Source organism: Hesperophylax consimilis, chromosome 2 (assembly GCF_061612785.1).
Source record: "Hesperophylax consimilis isolate HC1 chromosome 2, BYU_Hcon_1.0, whole genome shotgun sequence".
Taxonomy (NCBI): Eukaryota; Metazoa; Arthropoda; class Insecta; order Trichoptera; family Limnephilidae; genus Hesperophylax; species Hesperophylax consimilis.
In genome coordinates, this window is record NC_142837.1 from 32728226 (window position 1) to 32752611 (window position 24386).

General features: G+C 35.2%; 1 protein-coding gene and 1 non-coding gene across 2 annotated transcripts in view; both read left to right on the forward strand.

The window, feature by feature from the left end:
* The first annotated feature begins 679 nt into the window (after window positions 1–679).
* Window positions 680–24386, forward strand: part of LOC149425908 (uncharacterized) — a 155358-nt gene continuing 131651 nt past the window's right edge. Inside the window, exons 1-2 of the mRNA XM_089643867.1 lie at window positions 680–808; window positions 9444–10064. Coding sequence (XP_089499993.1) covers window positions 680–808; window positions 9444–10064 — 750 coding nt within the window. The remainder of the gene's footprint in view (window positions 809–9443; window positions 10065–24386) is intronic.
* Window positions 1948–2020, forward strand: TRNAP-GGG (transfer RNA proline (anticodon GGG)). The gene has a single exon. It is a non-coding gene; the product is annotated as a tRNA-Pro (tRNA).

Genomic DNA, 24386 nt, shown 5'->3' on the forward strand with positions numbered 1-24386 from the left:
GTTCAATAATGCTTTGCTTGTGATATTGTTAAATATAATTTTTGGTGTGTTTCATCACAGTCTGACAATGAGGTTAAACACGTCTCACAACCAATTATTATTGACACACATACAATTTTTTATACTAGACCTAGATTCACCAGTTTCCGTTTGTACGAGTACTACGAGTTTTTTGACACCGCACCGTTTGTAAATATAGTTGTTGCATTCGAAAATACTGACCAATTACAGCTTCAGATGCACTTATTTAATTTTTTTAATTATTTTTTTATTCATACCCCAAACTAGAAAAATTTATTATGGTGGTAACATAAATAAGAAAATATGAAAACAAATAAAAGAAAATATAAAAACAATATTACAATGTCGTACATATATCGTAATACAAATGGTAATACGAAAACAAAAATAATAAATATTTATACGATTATATGGATAAAGTATATAATATAATATAATAGACTATATAATGGTTACACAAAGATTTAAAAACCAAATAAAAGACTGTAGAAGCTATTCCGGCCCAGATATAGACAGTGACCATAATATGGTAATGGCCAAAAGTCTTCTAAAACTGAAAAAAATAAAAAAGAGAAATAATTTCAAATGGGATACAAAAGTATTAAAGATAAAAGAGATCAGCGACAGTTTTAGGGAAAAGACGCAAGAGTGCAACTTAATGGAAGAGGAGAACGCGAATGAGATCTGGAAAGTGATAAAGACGAAGGTTATAACTACGGCAGAGGAAACTATAGGCAAGGACAAACCCCAAGCAAGGAAGGAATGGATAACCGATGAGCTGCTGACTGTAGGCCGAATGCAACATCAGATGAGAGTAGAGATGGCAGGAGTTCCACTAAAGAACACCAAGGAGTTTGTCTACCTCGGGAGCAAAATAACATGGGACGGTCGGTCTAAGAGCGAGGTCGACAGCCGTATACATCAGGCTAGGCTTGCATTCAATAAAAGGTCGAAAATAATAGAATCCAATAATATAGACCTAAAACTGAGAATACTCCTCATCAAGACCTATGTATGGAGTATCTTGATGTACGGCTGCGAAACATGGTGCCTATCCGAAAGAGATAAACGGAGACTAGAGGCTTTTGAGATGTGGTCCTATAGAAGACTGTTAGGAATTTCCTGGAGAGACCATGTTACAAATGAGGAGGTTCTCCAAAGAATCGAAGGAGGAAGGCACCTGCTCAGGACCTTGTCCGAAAGGCGTGCAAGATGGATCAGCCATGTTATACGACAAGAAGGCCTCTTGCATGTCATAATAGAGGGTATGACCGAGGGGACCAACTCTAGGGGACGCCCACGCCGAGAGTACCTGGAGGACCTGCTGGTGGACGTGCGCTGCTCATCATATGCAGAAGTCAAAAGAGCCGCACAAGACAGGGAAGAATGGAAGAGGAGATTAGATAAAATTGCTGCAAACCAATCCCAGGATTGAAACCAGAGAGAGAGATGGATAAAGTCAGAATGAATTCACTTAATGGTCTTTCTTCAGTCAGACAATAATTTCTTTCAGGAAGCTTTCCGATTTCGTTCTGCCACTTTTTATCAGCCATACGGTAATGTGCTTTTTAATATGGCTTGTTTTAACCTTACAGCATTGCTGCTTGAACCCATCTTACTCGTACACCTTAGGAGCCAGGAATACATGGAAACGTCGTCCAAACGATGTGTTCATTTTTGGTACTATCATCCTTTGTTCTGATCTTAGTCTTGTCGTTTAGTTGTGATCTACAAGACTATGAAGCTTGGGATTGTTCGTATAGTACATTATGAATACAAAATAGTAATAATAATAATTACTTATTATTATTTTGGTAAACTAATGTTTAAGACAAGATTTTTTATGAAAATTTAAAAAATGTAATAAGCAGTAATTGTTGAATGAAACACTAGTATATATTGAATTATTTCGCGGATAAGAGATAAGCCGCCATAGCTCAGTGGTCAGAGCTGTCGACCGGGAATCTAAAGGACACGGGTTCAAGTCCCGTTGGCGTCATGTATCTTTTATCAGGAGATTTTTCAATGTGGATGAGTGTTTCAGGCTAATAATTATTTCTTATAAAAATAATTACTTGTAAATAAACTGTTAATAATTTCAATGAAACGAAATGAATTGGTGTTTGCTCGAATAATATAAGGTATGGAAGGAAGGAAAGCGGGATGACCAATCACTTTACCCCTTTATCTCTGCGAAGAAGCACACAACACAATATAGTGAGTTCTACCGCGATACCTCGAGGTAATTATAGCTACAACAAAACGAAAGAGTACTTAAATCAGTATTATGCACTTCCAAGATAGTCAAAATCCTTCTTTTACTTTTCAACTAGATTATGATCACTAAAAACACCAATATTTTGCTTCCAAGAAATTCTCAATCCATTTTCTATTTTCAAAAATAAATCGCACTCGAATATGCACATTTTATGTTCAATTGTCATGTTCCATTATTCAAATAGTTTTCCAGTAAGGTGATGTTACGAAGATGTAGGAACTGGATAATTTTATCCTGATTAGTACTCATTTATTTACTCTTACTAAATAACATAGATAATTACATTGAATCTGTTTTTGTCGTCTTAAATTTTGCGTGAAATGTCTAAGAGTTGTGCGAGATAAATTACGAGTAGGTCTATTTCCGGAAAGTCAGATTCATCCCTTAATTGACCTCTTGCCTCGGCATCCTTTTTCCTTTTCAGCTATATTCCCTCCCTTATTAATGTTTTGTTATTTACCCTACAAGAAATTTCGCCCCTGATTAAACGGAAGCACTCATTTATCAATGTTATAAAAATATGAATTAGGTTTATGTAACGAGGTCGAAGTTACAAAAACAACTATAAAAATCTCATTGATGACAATGAAATACCCGAATCAGACCAATTTCATATCCATTTGCCTTTGGCAAAAGCATAATTTCTGATAAAGGCGTCCAAATGTTTGGTTTACAACCTTATGTCTTTTTAAATTTTTTGTTTTTATGAATCAGTATTTCTATCGCATATTTTAGATGAAATAATAGTTTTATTCCTAACAATATTATTCTTTCCTAATGGAAGCTGGTGCTTGTGCTTATGAACGGAGTACTTAGTTAATATTTAAAAAAAAAACTGTACAACTAAAACGTTATTTCCTCCAGACACTTAAATAAACATAGATTTTTTTTTAAATATTTATATTTTTTTTAAATTTGATTTTTTTTTAGTTAAAGCTTACCGCCAATTAATATCCAAGATACGATATAGTAGAGTGCGCAACACCAATTAAATGAGCATTTATCCCACCCACCCCCATCATTAGCACTCTAACGGTGTCTGAAAGTTCAGAAAAGGAAGGCGATTAAGCAATTGTTTCCAATACGTAATTACATCTCTAGGATACCATTAGCTTTCTTTGATTGCTTCCTTATGGAAAGGATATTCATAAAAGCTTTGAATTCTAGTTAATCAATTTCTCGTTTAATTTTAGTGGAACGTTTCACCCGAATATCCGCAAGATTCTACCGCGAATTATTTTCACGTGTGCCTACATATTCCAGAGGCGTGCTTTCCGTAATAACGAAATCCTATACCCGTACATATGACTAGTGTTGACTGGAGAGTGTCAATTTGAAATAATTTTTTCGTGACATATGATCTAAGAATTTAATGAAATTATCGTGATTAATAATATTTAAGTAGCATGCCGGGTTATGGTTTCTACTTTGCACACACTTCACCACAATCTTCGATTACACATCTGCCCTGATAATAGAGACTGTAACGGTGTCTGAAACGTTGACTAATGAAGGAGGTAACGCAACATGGCATAATACCACAAAAATATTTTATCGTGATTTCTTTTTTGGTTTATTACGTTGCACTTGCTCCTTTTTTAAGGCGGCGTTTCGCGACGCGAGACACTACTGGTCCGGGGTGGAGACCGTCTTGGTGTCTCCGGTCTCTGTCTCCTGTCTCTGTCGCACGCGCGAACTGGCTCTCCATACAAAGCGAAATGACGAGTACCGGTCGCGGTCTCCTGACTCCGTCTCTGGTCTCGGTCTTCGGTCGTCGTCTTTAGAGTTAATAGTTCTTGGTATCTGGTACTTGACAGCTGCACCAAAATTAAACGCCGAAAACCACATAGATTTAACTAATTATAGTACTGATATACCGGGTCTCAGAAGATTTATGCATGCAATACGAAATCACCTCTACATATAGGAACATACTCTTCACCACAATCTACACGTCTGCCCTTTTCATGAACACTGTAACGTTGTCCGAAACATTGGCATTTCTATTCAGTGGATATTGTTAATTTATGTTCAGTAATTTTTGTTTTGAAATTACACGGAGAAAACTTACTGATATAAAATATTGCTGATTTATTAAAAATCTGGTCAATTTATTCGTATTCCTGTTTAAAACGGGACTGCAGGCCTTTAACGAATAAATTGACAGCTTTTCTAACAAACTACCAGTAAAATAGAAATGTGTTACAAGGATGTCGGAACACGTGTTTATAAAAATTTTAGTATTGTCGCATTTAGTCATTAGGTAAATTTATCAGGAAAAGCGCAGCTTCATGAACACGGGTTCCGATATTTTATGAATGTGCTAATATTTTATTATGAAATGATTTTAACAGGATTTTAATAAATCAGCCGTATTTTTTTCTCCGTGTACATTATTGTTATTATCTATATTTTATTTTTAACTGCACGCCCGTGTCATATTCCCACCCAGTAATACTATCTCTGCGGTACAATTACCTTCTCTGCAGTACTTACCTGATCCTACCCACTCACTTACATTTATGAACCCCCAATCCGCCACACTTGGTAGGTACCGAAGACAGCCTCGAATAGACTCCCGACCCGTTAATTCCGGCGCTTCCATGAATTGGTTAATATCCTTTAAAATTAAAGACATCACCGACATAATCCTGTACCCGGACTTGCTAATGGCAAACTTTTAACGAAATGGGTACAGGATACATTTTCCGGTGAACAATCCCACTCTTATGGTGTAAAGGTTGTAAAACTTTTCCCATAAAATTTTAATTATGATATGTCTGTTTGCTTGTGTAGAAACATGGTCGTTTAAATGGCTTTCTGTTTATTTTTCGTAAATACAGGGTTTTCCAATAAGAGGTGTTATTTTGATATTCAATCGTAAAAGATCTATTTTTGTTGCTTGTGTGGCACGTAGCGCCGTCTTGTTGAATGTAAACGTTGTCCAGGTCAATATCCAATTCCGGCCATAAAAAATCATTAATCATTTCTCGATAGCGCAATCCATTCACCGTAACTGTTGCTTCAGCCTCATTTTCGAAAAAGTAAGGTCCAATGACTCCGCCGGACCATAAACTGCACCAAACAGTCACACGTTGAGTAAAGAGAGGCTTTTCAACAATAACTTTTGGGTTTTCAGAGCCCCAGATGCGACAATTTTGCTTGTCGACGAAGCCACCGAGGTGGAAATGGGCCTCATCACTCAAGATGATTTGCATTTGTTTCACTCAAGTGAATTTTAATAATATCAATGCGTTGTTGAAACGTGTATCGTTCAATTTTTATTGATTGCGTAGTTTTTACTTGTCAAATGTCAAAAAATGACAGCTTCAAAAGTAACATCTACCGAAATAGCGGGCTATTCAAAATAACACCTCTTATTGGAAAACCCTGTACTTACATCGTTCTGTTCCAACGTATTTTCAAATACATCTATTTGAATTTCACTTTTGTTTTCGTGAAAGAATTCAAATGATTTCGATGACAATGCATTCATTTAACTTTTAGTGTCAATCACGTACACACGCAGACTTTTTTTAAAGTTTCAAAGACATTTTAAAATAGGTTTTTGGTGGCAATCACGCATACATTAACGAAGGTTAAATCCACACTAAAATAATAAAAATTTATATTTTGAAATATCTATTCACAAATAATGGATTGTTATAGTAAGAAACAATTGTTTTTACGGGGTAAGATGTTTTTACGGTTAAAAATTCTCCCACAACCTTTTTCTCCCGATCCGGCCTGCCACGCAGAGTTGGTGGACAGACGCATCAGCCGCCTAGACTTGAATAATCCTCACTCCATGAACCCGGTCACCATGCACCAAATGCTATGTCACCAAATGCAGCGACCACTTTGAGTGACCTATGGCAGAGGTGTGGTTATCTCATAAATGGTTCTTGGGGCGGCGGTACCCAAAGCTTCCTAAATTGAAATACAGTTACTTAAATAAAATACTTTAAAACGCCACAAAGATGTGCCTATTATCGACAAAATCACTTTCAAGCGAAACAATACAAACTTTGCAAGGAGTCGTCAGTACAAGCATTTTAGTTATATATTATCTAATATCATTGGGACCATGTTTTGTACTATGGTTCATATGCTTTTTCAAATATGTGCTATCACGTGTTTAACTGAGCGCAACATGTCACGTGAACCAATTGAGTTGGCGATTAAGTGAAAGCTTTGAATGCGATTTTTCGTGTCATGAATCCAGCCTACAAAAAACAGTTGAGCGTGTAGATAAAACCATTAAATGAAAAGCCTTTTTGCTGCAATTAATGTTTGTTCCGTTGCGGCAGGGCTTACCAACTTCAAGCCGGTACTGGTATTAAACATTTGGGCTTCGTGGCTTTAATGTTTCCTTGTTCATTGAAACACTTTAAACCGTGAGTCCGATTGTTGATCCCGTATTCTTGTTTTAGCATGCACAAATACATAATAAAATAGAACTGACATTTTCATGACCAATTTTAAAACAAAATGTACAGTACATTCAAATGTGAGGTTGTGTTTGACTTCCGAATCTGACAAGTTGATTGGACGAGAAAAAATTGTTTTTATTTTGACCTACCATCTAATAAATGGCTCATTTGATATGTACATTTCAAAATACAAAAACATCTGATTCATACAATTTCTTTAGAATATGTTGTACAAGTATGTCCTTTCCAGGAATTTCCACTTTTTTAACACCGTTACATATTGATGTGAAAAATAATAGTTGAACCATACAACTTTTTTAAAGTTACATGGTTTTTCCTTTCAACCATCTTGGTGTTGTCATTTAAAATCATATAAAATTTTAAAAGTTACATTATTTTCCTTTCAACCATCTTGGTGTTGCCATTTAAAAGCATTTACTTCTTTTAAAGTTTTCAATCATCTTGGTGTTGCCATTTAAAAGCATTTACTTCTTTTAAAGTTTTCAATCATCTTGGTGTTGCCATTTAAAACCATTTATACGATCGCAGCGCCCTCTATTTTTGTCTCCTTCATTTTGACAGACTGTATTTTCAGGCTTGAGCTTTTACTTGTAGCAAAGTATTTTCTGAAATTTATTCCCAGAAAAGTATTCCTGAATTGTATTATTCAGAAATCCCATTTTGTTTCCAACACACGGTGATATTTATACGTCGCAATATATTATACGCTTGGACTTGAATTGTGCTCTTGCTGTGATCATATAAACCCTTGCTGTGTAGATTCTCAGCCCTTAAATGATTTAAGGGCTGAGAATGGAATAAAGGTGGCATTTATTCGATTCGCTTTTCTAGAAAGAGTTTAACTGTTTTTTTCCGACACGAATAACAAAGACAAATTGAACATAAAAATCGTGTTTCATTTTATGAAAAATTTCCTCGAATATTTCACAATGCAATCCGAAGCTGTTCGATAAGTCAATGTATACCAGTGAATATACAATTTCCAGAAGTGTGATCTTTACGGACGTGAAAGTAAACATTTCGACTCCTAGGCCCCAGGAGTATCCAATCAATATCCCCACTTCATCCGATGTAACAGTTTTATCGGTTTATCTCAGTGATCAGTGTTGTTTTACGCATGTTCTCTACTAAACACGTTTTCCATATTGTTTGATCCTTCTGTTGATCTCTGAAAATTATTACTTCCGAATTGGCCTTTATACAAAAATCAACTGCCTTGACCAATTCACTACCGAGATCGTCAAGAATCCATTCCTACGTTCTTTTTATTATCCAAAAGCACATAATATCTATGACATCAGTAGAACAAGTTCTTAAATTTACCAGTTTGTGTGTATTCAGTATATCAAAATGCCTACCGTTTCGGAAAATTGGTATGGCGAAGGAAAAATATTTGATTTCCCTTTAATTACCTTTTTTTGCCTCGAAGTCTTTCTATTTCTGTGTCTGTGAGAATCTGTTGCAATACTTGTACCCATTCGGCTTCTCGTTCTGTTTCGACTGTAGAAAACCCCTATTAGCGCGGGGTTCACAATTTCCTCTGTGAAAAGGCTTTGACATGTTTCAGATGGCCCAGTTAGAAGTTATGAGGAAATTACTACCGTTTTGAATGTTTGTTTGAAAGCGAGAAATTATGTATCTCGGGTCGCTTTGAAATTGCATTGAATGATATAAAACGCCAGAATTAATGGTGAAATGTTTTTGTGTTCAGGAAAAAAGTAACATTATCGCGAGTATTTTTTTTTATTAGCAAACTGAAGAAATACAGTAAAACGTTTGTTTATGTGGTTTATTTGATTTGGGTTTCAGCTCTTCGAGTTAAATGCTTTGCTTCGAAGCATATATTCTGCAATTTTAGTATTACGACTTGTTATTGATCTGCTACCCAGCTTCGCCCGAGTACCAATCCGCAAATCAATTGATTGCATCCGAAATAGTTGTCCAAGAATATAATATGAAACAGAAAATGTTCCTACTCATTTTTTCAAGTCTCGTAAGAAATAAGATATCTTGGAATGTCAATGAATATGTTTACTACGTACTCTAATGACAGCCCAGATTTGCCTGAAAATTCAGCATACTTACATTTACAAAATTATTTTGCTTTTCGAAAAATCAATACGGCATATTGTTTTGTATTCACAGAACTTGAAAATCAACGTTGAAATTTGATGAATTGTTCAAATTCCGTGAAACAAACCGTCCTAAGAGTTATAAGGATAATTAAAAACTCACGAACGAATAGTGTCAGATGAAAATGGTTGCATCAACCTAGAAATTACAGTCGGAAAACAAATACAGTTTTCTTGACACCAAAGCTCATCCGCCAATAGTTGTTATGCGTCAGAAAACTGATGTATGCTTTATACAAAATGTCCGGGGGTAAAGTACACTAACTTCGGGAAGTGATTCTACATGATGGTGAAAGTTTAAAAATAAATAATTTTTTTTCGAAATTTCTTTATTTTTTTCAATAGACACAATTCAACTTTTTTTACTTGAAAACTACCTTAAAATGTTAGAAATTAAAAAAAAGTTATTAATCTTTTTTACTTGAATCACTCCCATAATTAGTAAACTTTACATTTTATATTACATGTAGTTGATATTGTGACAATTATTGTGCAAGTGTTATTGAACACACTTACAAACATTTTAATTAACGTTGTCTCTCTCTCCCTTTTTTTCAGATCCTCGAAGATTTCTACCACTTCCACCACAACTCCGTCCGGCGGAGGTCCATATCCCCCTCCCATTACCACCACCGGAAGCTGTCTGCAGACGACAGGGTCAGGTGGTCACAACAGCAGAGGATCCTCTCAAGAAAAAAGCGGGACTTTCTCCCACTGACCACCGAACAAGGGACCACCAAAACACAAACACCATTTCCAAAAGAACCAACAACAACCGTCCAAAAAAACCCAACCACCACCCAAGAAAGCGAAACTTTTGAACCTAGCAAACAGACTACAATCAAAGATGATAAAACAACGTCTCAGTCAATAACTAATTTAGATAAACAAACTACTCAAGATAGCGATATAATTATTCCTATTACTCATATTATAGTTGATAACGTTGTTCAGGCTGTGACCAAAGATGGACAAACCACCGTTCAAGCAAGAGAGACAAGTGTTCAAGATAAACAAACAACTTCGCAAAGTTTGTTATTGAGCACAGCAAGCCCTAATAGAACCGATAGAGATCTCGTGCCACCTTTTGGACACAGGGCTTCAAAGGCGATTGGACCCTTAATGAGTGACACTAAGTTTCCCCTCAACGACCATAGATGGCCTCAGATGTGGTATCTGGTAAGTTATATCAAAAGTTTCTTAATCCTATTATTATGTATGACTTTTTATCGTGTTGATAAGACGTTAAGTAATCTTTGACGATGGACATTTTCTTAAACATGCCTAGAAAATGTTTTTAAATATTCCGATTGAGTGATACTTGTGGATGCGAATGAATCAAGAAGTGTTCGTCTTGACCGAATTGTTAATCAGCGAGAGAGACGATTTATTAGTTTTAGTATATTTATTAGTAAATACTATTTTGTTCTTTCGGAATAAAAAAACATGTGTACTATTTGATATATGGACGTTAATGAAACAAGGGGTAGTAAGTACCAAGAGAGAGTTGTGTGGCAATCCACCCTCTCTTCTTGTATGTTTACGATAAATGTTGCCACGGTGACTTAGTTAATAATAATTATAATAATAATATTATAAGTTAATGAGAATATTACCAAAGAGACAATGTAGCCTCTGGTCTTATTTTTCGACAGTTAACGTTCTGTAGATCGTGTTGGAAATGATTATGCAATCTGAAAACAATGGCGTTGACCTACCATAACTAAAAAGCTGTGAAGGTTTCATAATTCTAAAGATTTACTGGATGCGCGTTTTTAGTCAGACTTGCAAAAGTTTTCTGTTTATAAAGATAATTATCATTATATTTACTATTCAAGTACGTACGTCATACCTCGCGCAGTCGAAACTTCTCATAATACATATTTTGTTTAAGCTTTCTGGTCGTAGTAATTTATATGTTATTAAAAGTTTAATCCCTTTTGTTGTATAAAATCAGTCGTCCATTCGTATTTTCGCCATCCTTTTATATTCCAAATACGTTCTGCATCCTTTCATTTCAACCAAAAAAGTTTATAAGCAAAGCCAAAGCACGGACTTTAAAAGGAGAAGCAAAGCAAATTCCGTCGCAACATGTTTTAAGAAGCACCCCTTGAAATTCAGTTTTCTGTCGTTTTTCAAGTTTACACGACTAGCAGAGCTTTTCATACGAGGGGTTTTGTGGATCCTTTTGTATGTTATATCAGCCAACCGTGAAGAAATTGGCGTTTTTCCTAATACATGTGATTTTGTATTATGCTTCTCTGTTGGGAAAGGAACTTGAAACGTTGTAAAGATATCTTTCGTGGTTATATAATAATATTACATCCTTCTATGTGGTTACACCGAGCAAACAAAAAGTTTTAATATTAATAAACTTCATTTTGCATCCATGCTAATGACAATTTTATAACGGATTTGAAGCAAGTTTAGTATTACGTGAAACATTAGTTAGCTAAAATGACAACACGTTAATCCCTAACGGCTCCATGATAACTCAACACATTGACAATTCAACACACTTTTAAAAAGTGATACAAAGTCTTTAGAAACTAAATTAGAACATTATGAAAAAAATTATTTTAAACCTTACCTAACCTAACCTAACCTACTTAACCCAGATAATAAAGTTTTTGTTTCATCACTTTCCATGACTTTATATAACTTTTTAAAGATGTGATGAATTATCATTTTAATGATTTATCCGGTCACCATCCCTAACAGTTACGGTAAATGGATTGCGCTATCGAGAGATGATTAATGATTTTTTATGGCCGGAATTGGATGTTATTGATCTGGACAACGTTTACTTTCAACCATTGATCTTTTACGATGGAATATCAAAATAACAACTCTTATTGGAAAACCATGTATAACTTTTTAAAGATGTGATGAATTATCATTTTGATGATTTATCCGGTCACCATCCGTAACAAACATAAATATATTTTAATCAAAAGATTTTGATTTTGCAGTACCTACAAAGTTCAATTTTATTCGGGTTTTAAGATGAATTGGCAAAACAGTATCACAAGATTGAGGTATATAACTTCGTTTATTTATGGGAAGTACATTACGGAGGAGATTGTATTGTACAATAAGGAAGTTGAGTGAAAAATATTTTGACTTATAAAAAATATGTTCATGTAGATAAAAAAATATCGATTCTAAAAATATTAATATATTTCTATATTATTATTCTTAGAATTAGTTAAACGTTCTTGAAAAAGCATTCAATAGCAATAGACTGTAGACGCTCCACGATTGGTCGAAAGAATTCTGACGTCACATGTGTCGTGACTTGTACGTTCAACGGATCACCTATGGTGCATCTCTTTCTATTACATGAGAGATGGTCGGTTTAGATGAGAGAGGTGTATAGGCCAAAGGTTTATTTGGGTTTGTCAAATATATGTACGTATTTGTTGTTATTATTATATGAAATGGATTTCTAAAGATACATATTCGTATAGTGCTTTATAATAATATGTTGTTTATTGCATAACTTAGAAGTTTTTATTATTATACATGTCACATAGCATGTGATACACTTCAGGCCGCCGGCCGCCCAGAAAGGTCTCACAGTGAACTGGGCTGTAAACCGTTATTTTACTTTTGGTCTTTACTTTTCTGCGCGGTGGTCCTGAATTAGCGCGTGGAACGTCAACAAGTAGCGACGGCAATTCTGTACAAGTACCGTACCGGGCGGGAAAAGCAAATATTCTAACTTAAAATATTAATTTAACTATGAAATCTTAATCAATTTTCTTTTTTTTTTAATAACATCAATTCTAATAGACGGTTAACATTGGTAAAAAAATTACTGGAATTCCTTGTTGAAGAATTAAAATTTTTTCCATACAAAATGCTTGAGCGTCGTGGTTTTCACAGTTCTAATGACGTCACACCACACCCCGCCTCTTACCGCTCGGATTCCGCTCGTTTTGGCGGGCTTAATAAAATTTAAACTTTGAGAATTAATTTAATTATGAAAACAAACTTTAAAAAAAAAAAAAAAAATACCAGTATTTAAGTTTGAATGCGAACATTGATAAAAAAAAATAAAAAAAATGGACTCAACTTCCTTATTGTGTAAATATAATAGAACTGTACTACCATCTCGAATCTCAAAAGATTAGTTTAGAAGAACTTTAGGGTGATTTAAGCGTAATGAACAAGAACAATTGAAAATTGACGCTCTTCGACGCGTATGATGAATGGAGAATCGAGTGTCAGTGATGCACAAATGGATGGAATAAGGAATCTGGGACGTCCAAAGAAGACATGACAAGATCAAGTTAATCATAGATCTTTCACCGATCTCTTTCTACTCAGAAAAAAGATATGCGGGTTATTTTCGGCAGCATAATCACATTAAATGACTTATGCAGTACCTAGAGCTTATAAACTGCTGGTCTTAGGACGGGTTGTTTCGGAGTATTTGAACAATTCATCAAATTTCAACGTTCATTTCTGGGATCTGTGAAAGTCCAATTCAAGTTCTGTTATTATATCATTATAGGCTAGTTGCTTGAAAAAACTGAAATAAAAACAGAACTTGAAAATGCACGTTGAAATTTGATGAATTGTTCAAATACTCCGAAACAACCCGTCCATAGTCATTGAAAATTCTCCAAAATTAATTCCAATATCCATTCAACTGTAATTGTAAGTGGTGAGTGAATTGGTATCAAACTGTATTATCTGGGCTCCGTATGAAGCAACTTCCAATTTGTTTTGTACTTGTTTTTCGCGCCCCGTGGAACTTATCCATATTAAGTACCAATCTCATTTCATTTTAGGTATGCCATTCACTAAAAACGCGTGTTTTGCTCTGTTAAACAACATCTTTTTAAAATTATTTATTCATCGGTCACATATCGAACAGTGCGATTCCAGCAGAGATCAATTTATTTATGCCGGAGTCTTGCAACTGCACGGGAAAAAATTAACTGAAACAAAATATTACAAATTTATTAAAAATCTAATCAAATTATTCGTATTCCTGTGAAAAACTTGACTGCAGACCCTTAGCGAATGTATTGATAGATTTCCTAACAAACTATTAGTAAAATACGAATGTGTTATGAGGATGTCGAAATACGTTTTCGTAAATTTCTTTTTATGTAAACGTCTTTATATTTATCAGGATAAGCGCAGCTGCATGAGCACGTTTTCCGATATATTCTGAATGAAATAATATTTTTTTAGTAAATGGCCTACTACCACGTTTTTAACAGGATTTTAATAAATGAGCAATACTCGTTTTTCTCCGTGTGGGGTCGTCGTGACAATTTGATATGTTCATCGCTCAAATCGGTACCCGAATACGACCGTGATGAGAGCGATCCACTATCTCAATGGGGTGGATTACAAATTCTACGTTATTCTCAAATTCTTCAATGAGTTTTGCAAGGTTATTATTGGCACTAAATATTAAATGTTTTAACGGTAACTGTATAATAAATAAGGTACAGTAATGTATTGTTGTATTATTATTTTGAATACATAAATGTGTCCATTCTTCACCTCTTCAAATACCAACTACATATTCCTCAATCATAACCAGGTCTTCAACAAACATGACTCTAAATCCCGCTAAAGCACCTAATCACGGACAAAGATCCTTTAACTAATATCCCATTAAACTGTATAACTGCATGCCACCTACCTTGAAACAACCTGCTGATGATGCCCCAATACACAAACTAAAAAAAGGATCACATGATGATAAAAAGGGTACACTTTTCCATGTAGCCTTTTCACCCTAAACCAAATATAACACAATTTAATTAGTACATAAGTTATCTAATCAGATCTGCTTAGACAGATTATTATTGTATAATTATTTAGTAGTGTTTTTATATACTTGCATTAATTAATTAATAATAATAATAATTGGATGACTTGTATAGCGCCGTTTTTGTGCAAAATCACCTCAAGGGCGCTGTACAAACTTATAATACATTTCTACAGTGTTATTACTTAACTATTTATGGAGAAAATATACAGTACAATACTTACCTGGTAGGTCACTTGAGATTAACACTTAATTAACATTATCTAATTATTTATTGACGAAATTTAGACACAAGATTTAGGACTTCATTGAAAAATTGAATATAACTGGACTTTCTCTTAGGAATGGTATATTTAATTTAAGGGTACGACAGCTTAAAAAGGTAAGTTTTTAGTTTAGACCTGAATTCTGTTGGACTTGTTATGGATCTTAGTTCCGGAGGGGGTTTATTCCAAGCCTTCGGCCCAGATACTCCGAAAGCGCGATCACCAAACTTAGTATTTGGCTTGCGCTTAGGTTCTATCAGTCTGCCTACAGCTGGTGATGTTGCTGATCTAAGAGTTGACTGCCTCAGACCAGTGTTTTCCGGGATGCATAGTTCAGAGATGTAGGGTGCGGCCATTTCATTGATGGATTTAAACACCATCCAGCACAGTTTGTACTGGATTCTTTCAGGACACTTGAGCCAGTGAAGGTTACGAAGGTGTTCTGAAATGTGCAAATATTTTGAACCCCCGGTTATGAGCCGTGCTGCTGCATTAAACACTGATTGAAGTTTTTCAATTTGATATTTTGGAAGGCTGGCATAAATGTCGTTGCAGTAATCGAGACGTGAGACTACGTAGAAGTTGATAAGTAATTTTGTTGCTTCTGTAGGAAGGTTTCTTCGGACAGACTTGAGTTGTCTTAGGCGAAAAAAACCGGTGCTTACAGTCCTATTTATTTGACTTTTAAACGAAAAGTCTGAATCTAAATTGACACCGAGAAGTTTGACTGTTGTTTTTGGGATGATATCGCTGCCGGAAATAGTAATAGATTAATTGTCTATGAAATGTTGACGTTTGTTTGTTGCTGCCCAGAGAAACTCAGTCTTAGATGGATTGAGCTTCAGCTGGTTTGAAGACATCCAACGAGTTATTGCTTCTAGACATTTAGTTATACGGATTTTGAAACTATTGATTTCATTTGGAGCGCAGTAAAAATAAACTTGCTGATCGTCAGCGTAGCAGTGAGACAAGAGATCAAATGACTTGATTATTTTGGCGACATCATTTGTAAAAAGGATGAAGAGAAGTGGACCCAAAACGGATCCCTAGGGTACCCCTGAAGAAATTGTTGCGAAGTTGGACAATTTATTTCCAACCCTCACGGCTTATAAGCGATTGGATAAATAGGATACCATCCAATTTTTTATGTCGGAATTCAAATCAAATGTTTCCTCCAATCTCCTAATGAGGAATTCATGATCAATCAATAATTATCATCGACTTTTGATTTATTCTCTTTTCGGCTTATCATTAAGGTCACGTCACGTGGTGTCCCTTTCTTTTCACTTCAAATAGTTACTGCGCAGTGTCTCTGTAATATTATGATTTATTTTAACTGTTACTAACCTAATATACAATACTGCCACCATGGCTGCAACCACACTATCCTCCTTGAGAATCTCAAGAAGGATAATTAATAATACTTTATCTAAATTACACCCCAGCACAGGTTCTCCTAGAGAGTTGTTCACACAACGCACTACCAACCCATACAGTTACTGATTATTAACATTTTTTGTATCACAGGCACTGATTATGTAAACTGTATATAAGGGAATAGAAATTAATAAAATAAATGCCTGCGTTGGCTAATGTCAAGATTCTACATAACTATTACCACGGAAATAATTCCTACTTTGAAAAATAATTATTTTCCTGACTTCGACTGGCAACATTTTTTGTTGAATTTGGGTTGGCACCGTTTCCGGCTAGGAAACGGCACTTCTTGAATGGACGCCGGAGAAAGAAACGACGTAGATTCGATTATGTATGATAATCAAAGGGATTGGTCTGTGATTCGCTGTTGATTGCGGTTCGGCTTGTTGTTTATCATTATTCCGTATAGCTGTAAGTACGGAGTGCGTTTCCACGTTGGTTTATGTGAACACTTCAAGGAGCAAGTAATATTGTAATCATGTCGGATCAATCTTACAATCCTCACTCCATTATGAACTGGCCCCTGGCTTCATTACTGCCGAGGGATTGCTACACGCCATTCCGAGCGATGTCCTGAGCTTCTCCGCACCACAACATCCTGACGAACGTGACCAAAATAAAATACCAAATTTCAATGGACATCCATCAACTCGCTCCTCACGAGGTCACCTTCAAGACACCTGGGGATTGGATCATTGTTGAAGGGAAGTACGAAGAACGAAGAAAAGCAGGTTGTTAGCTTAGCTCAAATTTCACAGGTCCACAGGTATGTTGTTTGTTTAATTTTTGTCTTGCAATTGTTACCTGCTAAGTCAACAAATGTAGATCCTAGGAAATAAATTGTACAGCGCCCTTGAGGTGATTTTTCACAAAAACGGCGCTCTACAAATTATCCAATTTTTTTTTTTTAAACTTCCGATTTAGTTGTCCGGGTTAAATCTTCCCCAAAGGAAAAACTTAACCCTTCCACTCACTTTTCCACAAATGATCATCTAGTCAATCAACATTATGTAAGTGCATTATATAAGCAAAATAAATACAAAACAATACAAGAACAACACGTCAACTCACCAGAGATCAAATGGGAAAATAATTCACCGACTCCAGATATTTTCATATCAGAGGGTTCGGCTCGGTAGAACTTCTAACAGGGCCTATAAATCCTACTGATCCCTCAACATAAATATTTAAAAAATCTTTTGTTATCCTACATGTATTCAAAATGACCGACTTTTGCATCTTTATATATAATTTGTTTGATAGATCTAATACGCCTAAATTTTTAATTAGAGAGCTAGGTATAATGCCAGTAGCCGAAATAACGAATGGTAATATTTTTATAGTCTTAGAATGCCAAATTCTTTTTATTTCATTTCCTAAATCTGTGTATTTTCTTATTTTTTCACTAACAGATTTTTGCATATAACAGGAATTTGGAATAGCGACATAGTTTTTTGGTTAAATACATTGTATGATTGTTCTTGGCCGATTTTTCATTTCATAACACAAAATGTAACCTTTCTTTTGTACAATGACGGCACCAGCCTTGACCCACTATAACCTGGGAAGATCTCATATGCAATAGTTTTTTTTTTTACTTAAGATTTGATACCCCGTCCCTCTTACGTTACACTATATGAATGTGTGCGAAGCAAAAAGCGCTTACTCATACAGAGTTGTGGGGTGTTATTACATTATCTCTGCCAAACCTGCGTAGAAATGTCGTTTTGTTTAATAAGTTAATAAAGAAACTAGACTTGTTTGAAAATTAAATCCTGTGAATATTTTTTTCGCAAAACGTTTTTTACGCGAAATAATAAATGAGGGCTTTTTACAAAATGAGCCGACATTCATCTCGGCCCAATATGAATACAGCAACCACTTTAATCAAAGCAAATCACGTTCACTTTCAGTTTAATAATATTCATAATTAAATTGGCTTCATTTCTCCCGCTACCAGGCAAACATAAGTGGAGCCGCGTAATTTATTACCACCTGTTTTTTGAGACTCCGTCCTGAGTTACGACTCCGTGCTGAAAAAGCTGTGGAGGGTTCATTTCTGCTTACAGCTTCATATTCCCGGGTATGATATTTTTATTCAAGTGCAAATTCTCTTAGATAAGAGTTATTTTTAGAATTCTTTAAATCATTTTTGCTTTTTCCGAAATTTATTTTCACATGCTGGATAAATAATTGAAATTTAACTACGGAAGCAATATATGGGTATGTTATTTAATTAAAACTATGTGTCTATAAATATTATAGAGTATAAGATACTCGCAGTATCGCCCTGGTGAAGGGCCACTGTTCAGGATCGAAACATTGCTTCAAATCGCTTTACGCATGTTTAGGGCCCAGATTTAGACATTCAGGTACTTCTCGATCTCCTTTCGTATCTTCATTCCCTCCCCACCTCTTACCTCCCAATATGCCTACCCCAGATCGGGGATTATAAATTTATGCTGGTTCCGGGCAGGTGGAAGCAGTTGGGACTCTTCTGCGGTAATAAAAAAACATAGCTTTGCTTACGGATTAAATTAGGATACAATGCGTGAGACGCAAAAAAATAAAATGTGAAATATCCGCATAAACCCAAAAATGGGTGTCGCACTCCGTTTCATCTTTTGTCTGCACCTCTTCAATGGCACAATCCGCAAATGTTCAGTATCCGTGTTACATCACGTTCCGGACATTTCCTTTACAACTCGAGAGTAATGGCATACCTTACAACCGCGCGATATTATCTCGCTCGCTTCCCCACGTGTATCCAAGATGACAACACAGAATTCCGGAATAATATTGTAAACCATGCTAAATGCGAATTCGAGAGAGTGCCTTTCACAAAATGTAACATATTGAAAGCCTCGCTTACTTCTGTTATCCTGGCCTGGCGCGTCTCCGCGATTTTTTATTTTTTATTTCTTTCCTTTCATACAACTTATTATTACCAATCCTGGCGTGTCTCACCAAGGTTTTTTTTTTCACTCGACGTATAAAAATTCCACCTATTTTAGCTTATTTTTTTTTTTTTAATCTGCGATCTTCGGTGCGACTCTCTAAGACCCTTCGTCCTTGTTTCCTGCCATTTTCCTCTACCTTCTTGTATCCTTCAGTATAAATTTCTATAGTATTACGAAGTTTACTTTTATTTGACTTATTTCATTCTTTATTATAGCCAAGCTTCCGTAACCAATGTTATGGATCTTGTAATTTATTTTTTTAATATTATATTAAATTCTGTATATTTGAAACACTTATAATATTTTGACATTATTTTTTTCACTGGACACTGCCGCATACCCAATTCACGCCTCTTTTTTTAGGTTTTTTCTTGTGAGACCTGTATCTCATAAAGAACCAATAAAATAATACAACTTTATTTTATTAAATTTATTCAGTCTGGCGTCAAAACGCTCAGCTTCGTCCATATTCACATGTTCTTAAAATCGCGACGATTATTGCATTTTTTTGTGGACAGTGACAGATATCGGTTCAAATCATGAACCCGAAAAGCCCTGGATGGAGCTATACGAGAACATTTTTTTGTGGACAGTGACAGATATCGGTTCAAATCATGAACACGAAAAGCCCTGGATGGAGCTATACGAGAACATTTTTTTGTGGACAGTGACAGATATCGGTTCAAATCATGAACACGAAAAGCCCTGGATGGAGCTATACGAGAACATTTTTTTGTGGACAGTGACAGATATCGGTTCAAATCATGAACACGAAAAGCCCTGGATGGAGCTATACGAGAACATTTTTTTGTGGACAGTGACAGATATCGGTTCAAATCATGAACACGAAAAGCCCTGGATGGAGCTATACGAGAACATTTTTTTGTGGACAGTGACAGATATCGGTTCAAATCATGAACACGAAAAGCCCTAAATATCATACCAATGCTCTGTCTAGGTCCATGGTTCAAATCCTATGCCTTGAACTAATGTCACCACACAAGAGTCGTCAATTGCAAAATCTTTCAGCTGGTAAAACTACGACGTTGTGGAAATTTTTTTCTAGACTTTTATTGCACAATATCGTAAATTCTATACGAGACGGAGCTATACAACATTTTTTTGTGGACAGTGACAGATATTGATTCAAATCATGAACACGAAGATCCCTAAACGGAGCTATACGAGAACATTTTTTTGTGGACAATGACAGATATCGGTTCAAATCATGAACATGAAAAGCCCTGGATGGAGCTATACGAGAACATTTTTTTATCGGTTAAAATCATGAAAACGAAAAGCCCTGGACGGAGCTATACGATTACATTTTTTTGTGGACAGTGACAGATATTGGTTCAAATCATAAACACAAAAAGCCCTAAATATCATACGAATGCTCTGTCTAGGTCCATGGTTCAAATCCAATGCCTTGAACTAATGTCACCACAAAAGAGTCGTCAATTGCAAAACCTTTCAGCTGTTAAAAGTGGAAGTTTCTTTCTAGACTTTTATTGCACAATATCGTAAATATTCCATTGTACCTTTTCTTTATTATACGAGCGAAGAATTGTATACAATCTGCATAAACATTTATAACCGCCATAAAGTTTTCTAGATGAGGCATTAATGAAATTTTTAAGACCCTACAAATTTTACCGTCAATTTTATTCCTCTTGCGTATTTTTATCGCCTGTTTACGTTAGGTTATTCCTCAAGGAAACCTTCAATTTCTCCAGTTATTTTGTGACTAAACTATTAAGCTTCGGAAAACATAACTACACTTAAAGCTATCCTAGAATTGAACAGGATGCAGTCCTCGAAAAAAGCTCTAGGATGGATCTTTCTTCAATCTATTGATTAACTTATGATACCTACCTAACTTTCTTTAATCTATTGATTAACTTATGATACCTACCTAACTTTCTTCAATCTATTGATTAACTTATGATATCTACCTAACTTTCTTCAATCTATTGATTAACTTATGATACCTACCTAACTTTCTTAAATCTATTGATTAACTTATGATACCTACCTAACTTTCTTCAATCTATTGATTAACTTATGATACCTACCTAACTTTTTTTACATTAACCCTACACAGGAGGCCCTAAGAAAAATAATTTCCTTCAAGTCCTATGCCATCTTTTGGGATGCTGTATGGAAGGAGTTTTTTAAGGGAAAGAATGAAAGGAAGTTATGGGAAGGTATAAGGTATGAGGGTTGGGTAGGAATCTAGGTATCAGTGTGTCCAGGAGTGACAGATATATGAATATACCCCTCCCACTGCGGCGCAAGGTAATGTGTCGAGAGACCAGTTGGAGAGGTCAAAGGGTCTCTCCAAACCAGCCTCTCCCGATCTGGCACGCCACGCAGCTGGTGGGGCAGGTGCATCCTGAACACACCCCACCCGAGGAACCCGGGCAACCCTGCTAAGTCATCAAAAGTGGCGAACCACAGTGCATTGATTAAAAAAATTTTACCTTCATAATTTTATCCCCACAATGTGTCGTAAATAAGATCGGTTGACCGTAGTTTGGTTCGTAGGCTGAAGTATTTTTGAAAATGACGTTTTATTTCTTATTCAAAACACTCTTAAGGACCGGTTGTTTCGGAGAATTTGAACAATTCATCAAATTTCAACGTTAATTTTCGGGTTCTGTGAAAGACTTGTTCAAGTTCTGTTTTTATACCATTGTAGGCTAGTTGCTTGACAAAACTGAAATAAAAACAGAACTTGAAAAAATCTTTCACAGAACTTGAAAATGAACGTTGAAATTTGATGACTTGTTCAGATTCTCCGAAACAACCCGTCCGTATTTCTTCAGTTTTTGGTTGCTTAATAAAATGTTATACGTAAAATTAACAATCATCATACTTAATCTACCCGTAAACACTCCTTTTAATCTCTTAACCCATAAAAACAGTTATCATTCGTTTCCTCATCAGCGCAAAGGGTGAGACGCCCGGTTGTAGGTTTTTATCAATTATTTCCCGCTATCAATCAATCGGCCCTTTCAAACAAGACTGATGGTTGAGCGCCCCGTGCCGCGCCACAGCGACAAGAAAACTTTCATACAAATTAATGAGAAAGTTGATGGAAACAGTCGTGGAAAAAGATATTAGCGATCACCGCTTCGTCGGATTGATTCGATGTCATTTAATTATAATAACAGTTGCTCATTCGTTTGTCTCATTAATTTGACTTTGTCCAAGTCGGTTGAAGAGATTTGAGTCGATTTAATAGCAGATAATATATTTATTTATTTTAATATAAGCTTTCAATAAATTTTGTAAGAATTCTTTAAATTTGTAAGAACACACAATTTTTTATTGTTTCGTTAAATGATTATTATTTTTACGTATAGAATTTGTAAGGTTATGGTTAGTTAGGATTGGGTGGGTTGTATACTCTCAGTATCGCTCTGTTCAAATATTACCATTCTGATTCGAAACGTTTGCTTGAAATGGCTTTGACCGTATTTGATGACCAGATGTAAATAGCCAGGTATATTTTACTTTCGTATTCCCCATCTACTTCCCTTCCCCACTACCTTCAGCCTGATAATATACGTCATTGGAAACTACAGAGTCTTACTAGCTCTGGAGGGTTGAGAGCTGGTGAGATTCTTACGACATACTCATAAAAAAATGACTAAAATTTATATTATTTATTTATTTATACTTGGGTTTTACAGACGATCTCATTTACGTGGAAACAATCCATTTAAAGCTAAGTTAATACACAAATTGGTAAAAGAATTACAAAAATCTACTCAGGTATACATAATACATTAAGTTTCATTCAGCTAAGTTAATACACAAATTGGTAAAACAATTACAAAAATCTACTCAGGTATACATAATACATTAAGTTTCATTCATATAAATAAAGATTCAAAAATTAAACAAATAAAAATACAAAATTATAAAAAATGTATCAAAGTCCACAAAAATGACAAAAAAGAGACAAAAGACACAAATACCGACACAAATAGATACGCAAGTAATACATAATATAATAGGCGCATATTTTTAACATATTTTTTAGCAACAGCAGAACATTTTTTCTGAATCCGTATAAATTATCGACGAAAGTGTCTACTTCAGCACACTCTATCTTATTATATAGTCGACACATTTGGGTCAGAGGGCTAAAATAGGCGATATTATTTTTTAATGTATCGTAAAATATGAAATATTGTGTTCTAATTTCCTTCCCCACTTCCTCACAGCATACCCGAATAGGGAGTGCCACCGTCCCACAGGCGCCGGACAGTTGGAACGTTGGGACTCTTGTGTGGTGTTCATATTAAAAATAAAAATAACTCTTCTGATCTGGCTACCATTATACGGACGTGTCTAGTGTGGTAGTCGAAAAGCATGTAAAAAACTGTATTCAAATATATTTTATGAATAAAGAAAAAAAAAAAAAACTGTTCAAGCCATGTCTAGCAACAAATTTATAATAATAATTTTTGGATCATTTCTATAGCGCCATTTTTGTGAGAAAATAACCTCAAGGGCGCTTTACAAATTAATGTATTTAACCTATGCCATATCCCTTAGATATAATTTTTTTAATGTGTATGGTTTGTTCCATCTTGAAATATACGATAGTTATGAACCAATAAAAAATTGGAAATATTTTTTTCAACAAAATTTGTTTTTTTTTGGATTTCTCATTCAAAAATACATACAACCACAAATTTTAACTTCCCTACATAAAAGCCGGTCTGAGGCAGGACAACTTCTTATACTAAATGCATTCTAAATAGTTGAGTTAAATTCTCACTGGCTTCTTATCTTAATATATAAAAAATTAGCCTGCTTATGTTTGTGCTCGCAAAACTCAAAAAGAAGTCGACCGATATTGTCGACAAATTTCAAAGTTTGTTGTTAGTTCCGGAGTGTTTAGAGGTGTTTAAATGGTAGAAATAGTCGGAGGCGCCCGACAAAGATATTAGCGATAGCGAAGCATTGCTGCGGTCCAGTAGTTGATTTATAAATTTATACGTTTTCTTTATTTATTAAAAAAAAT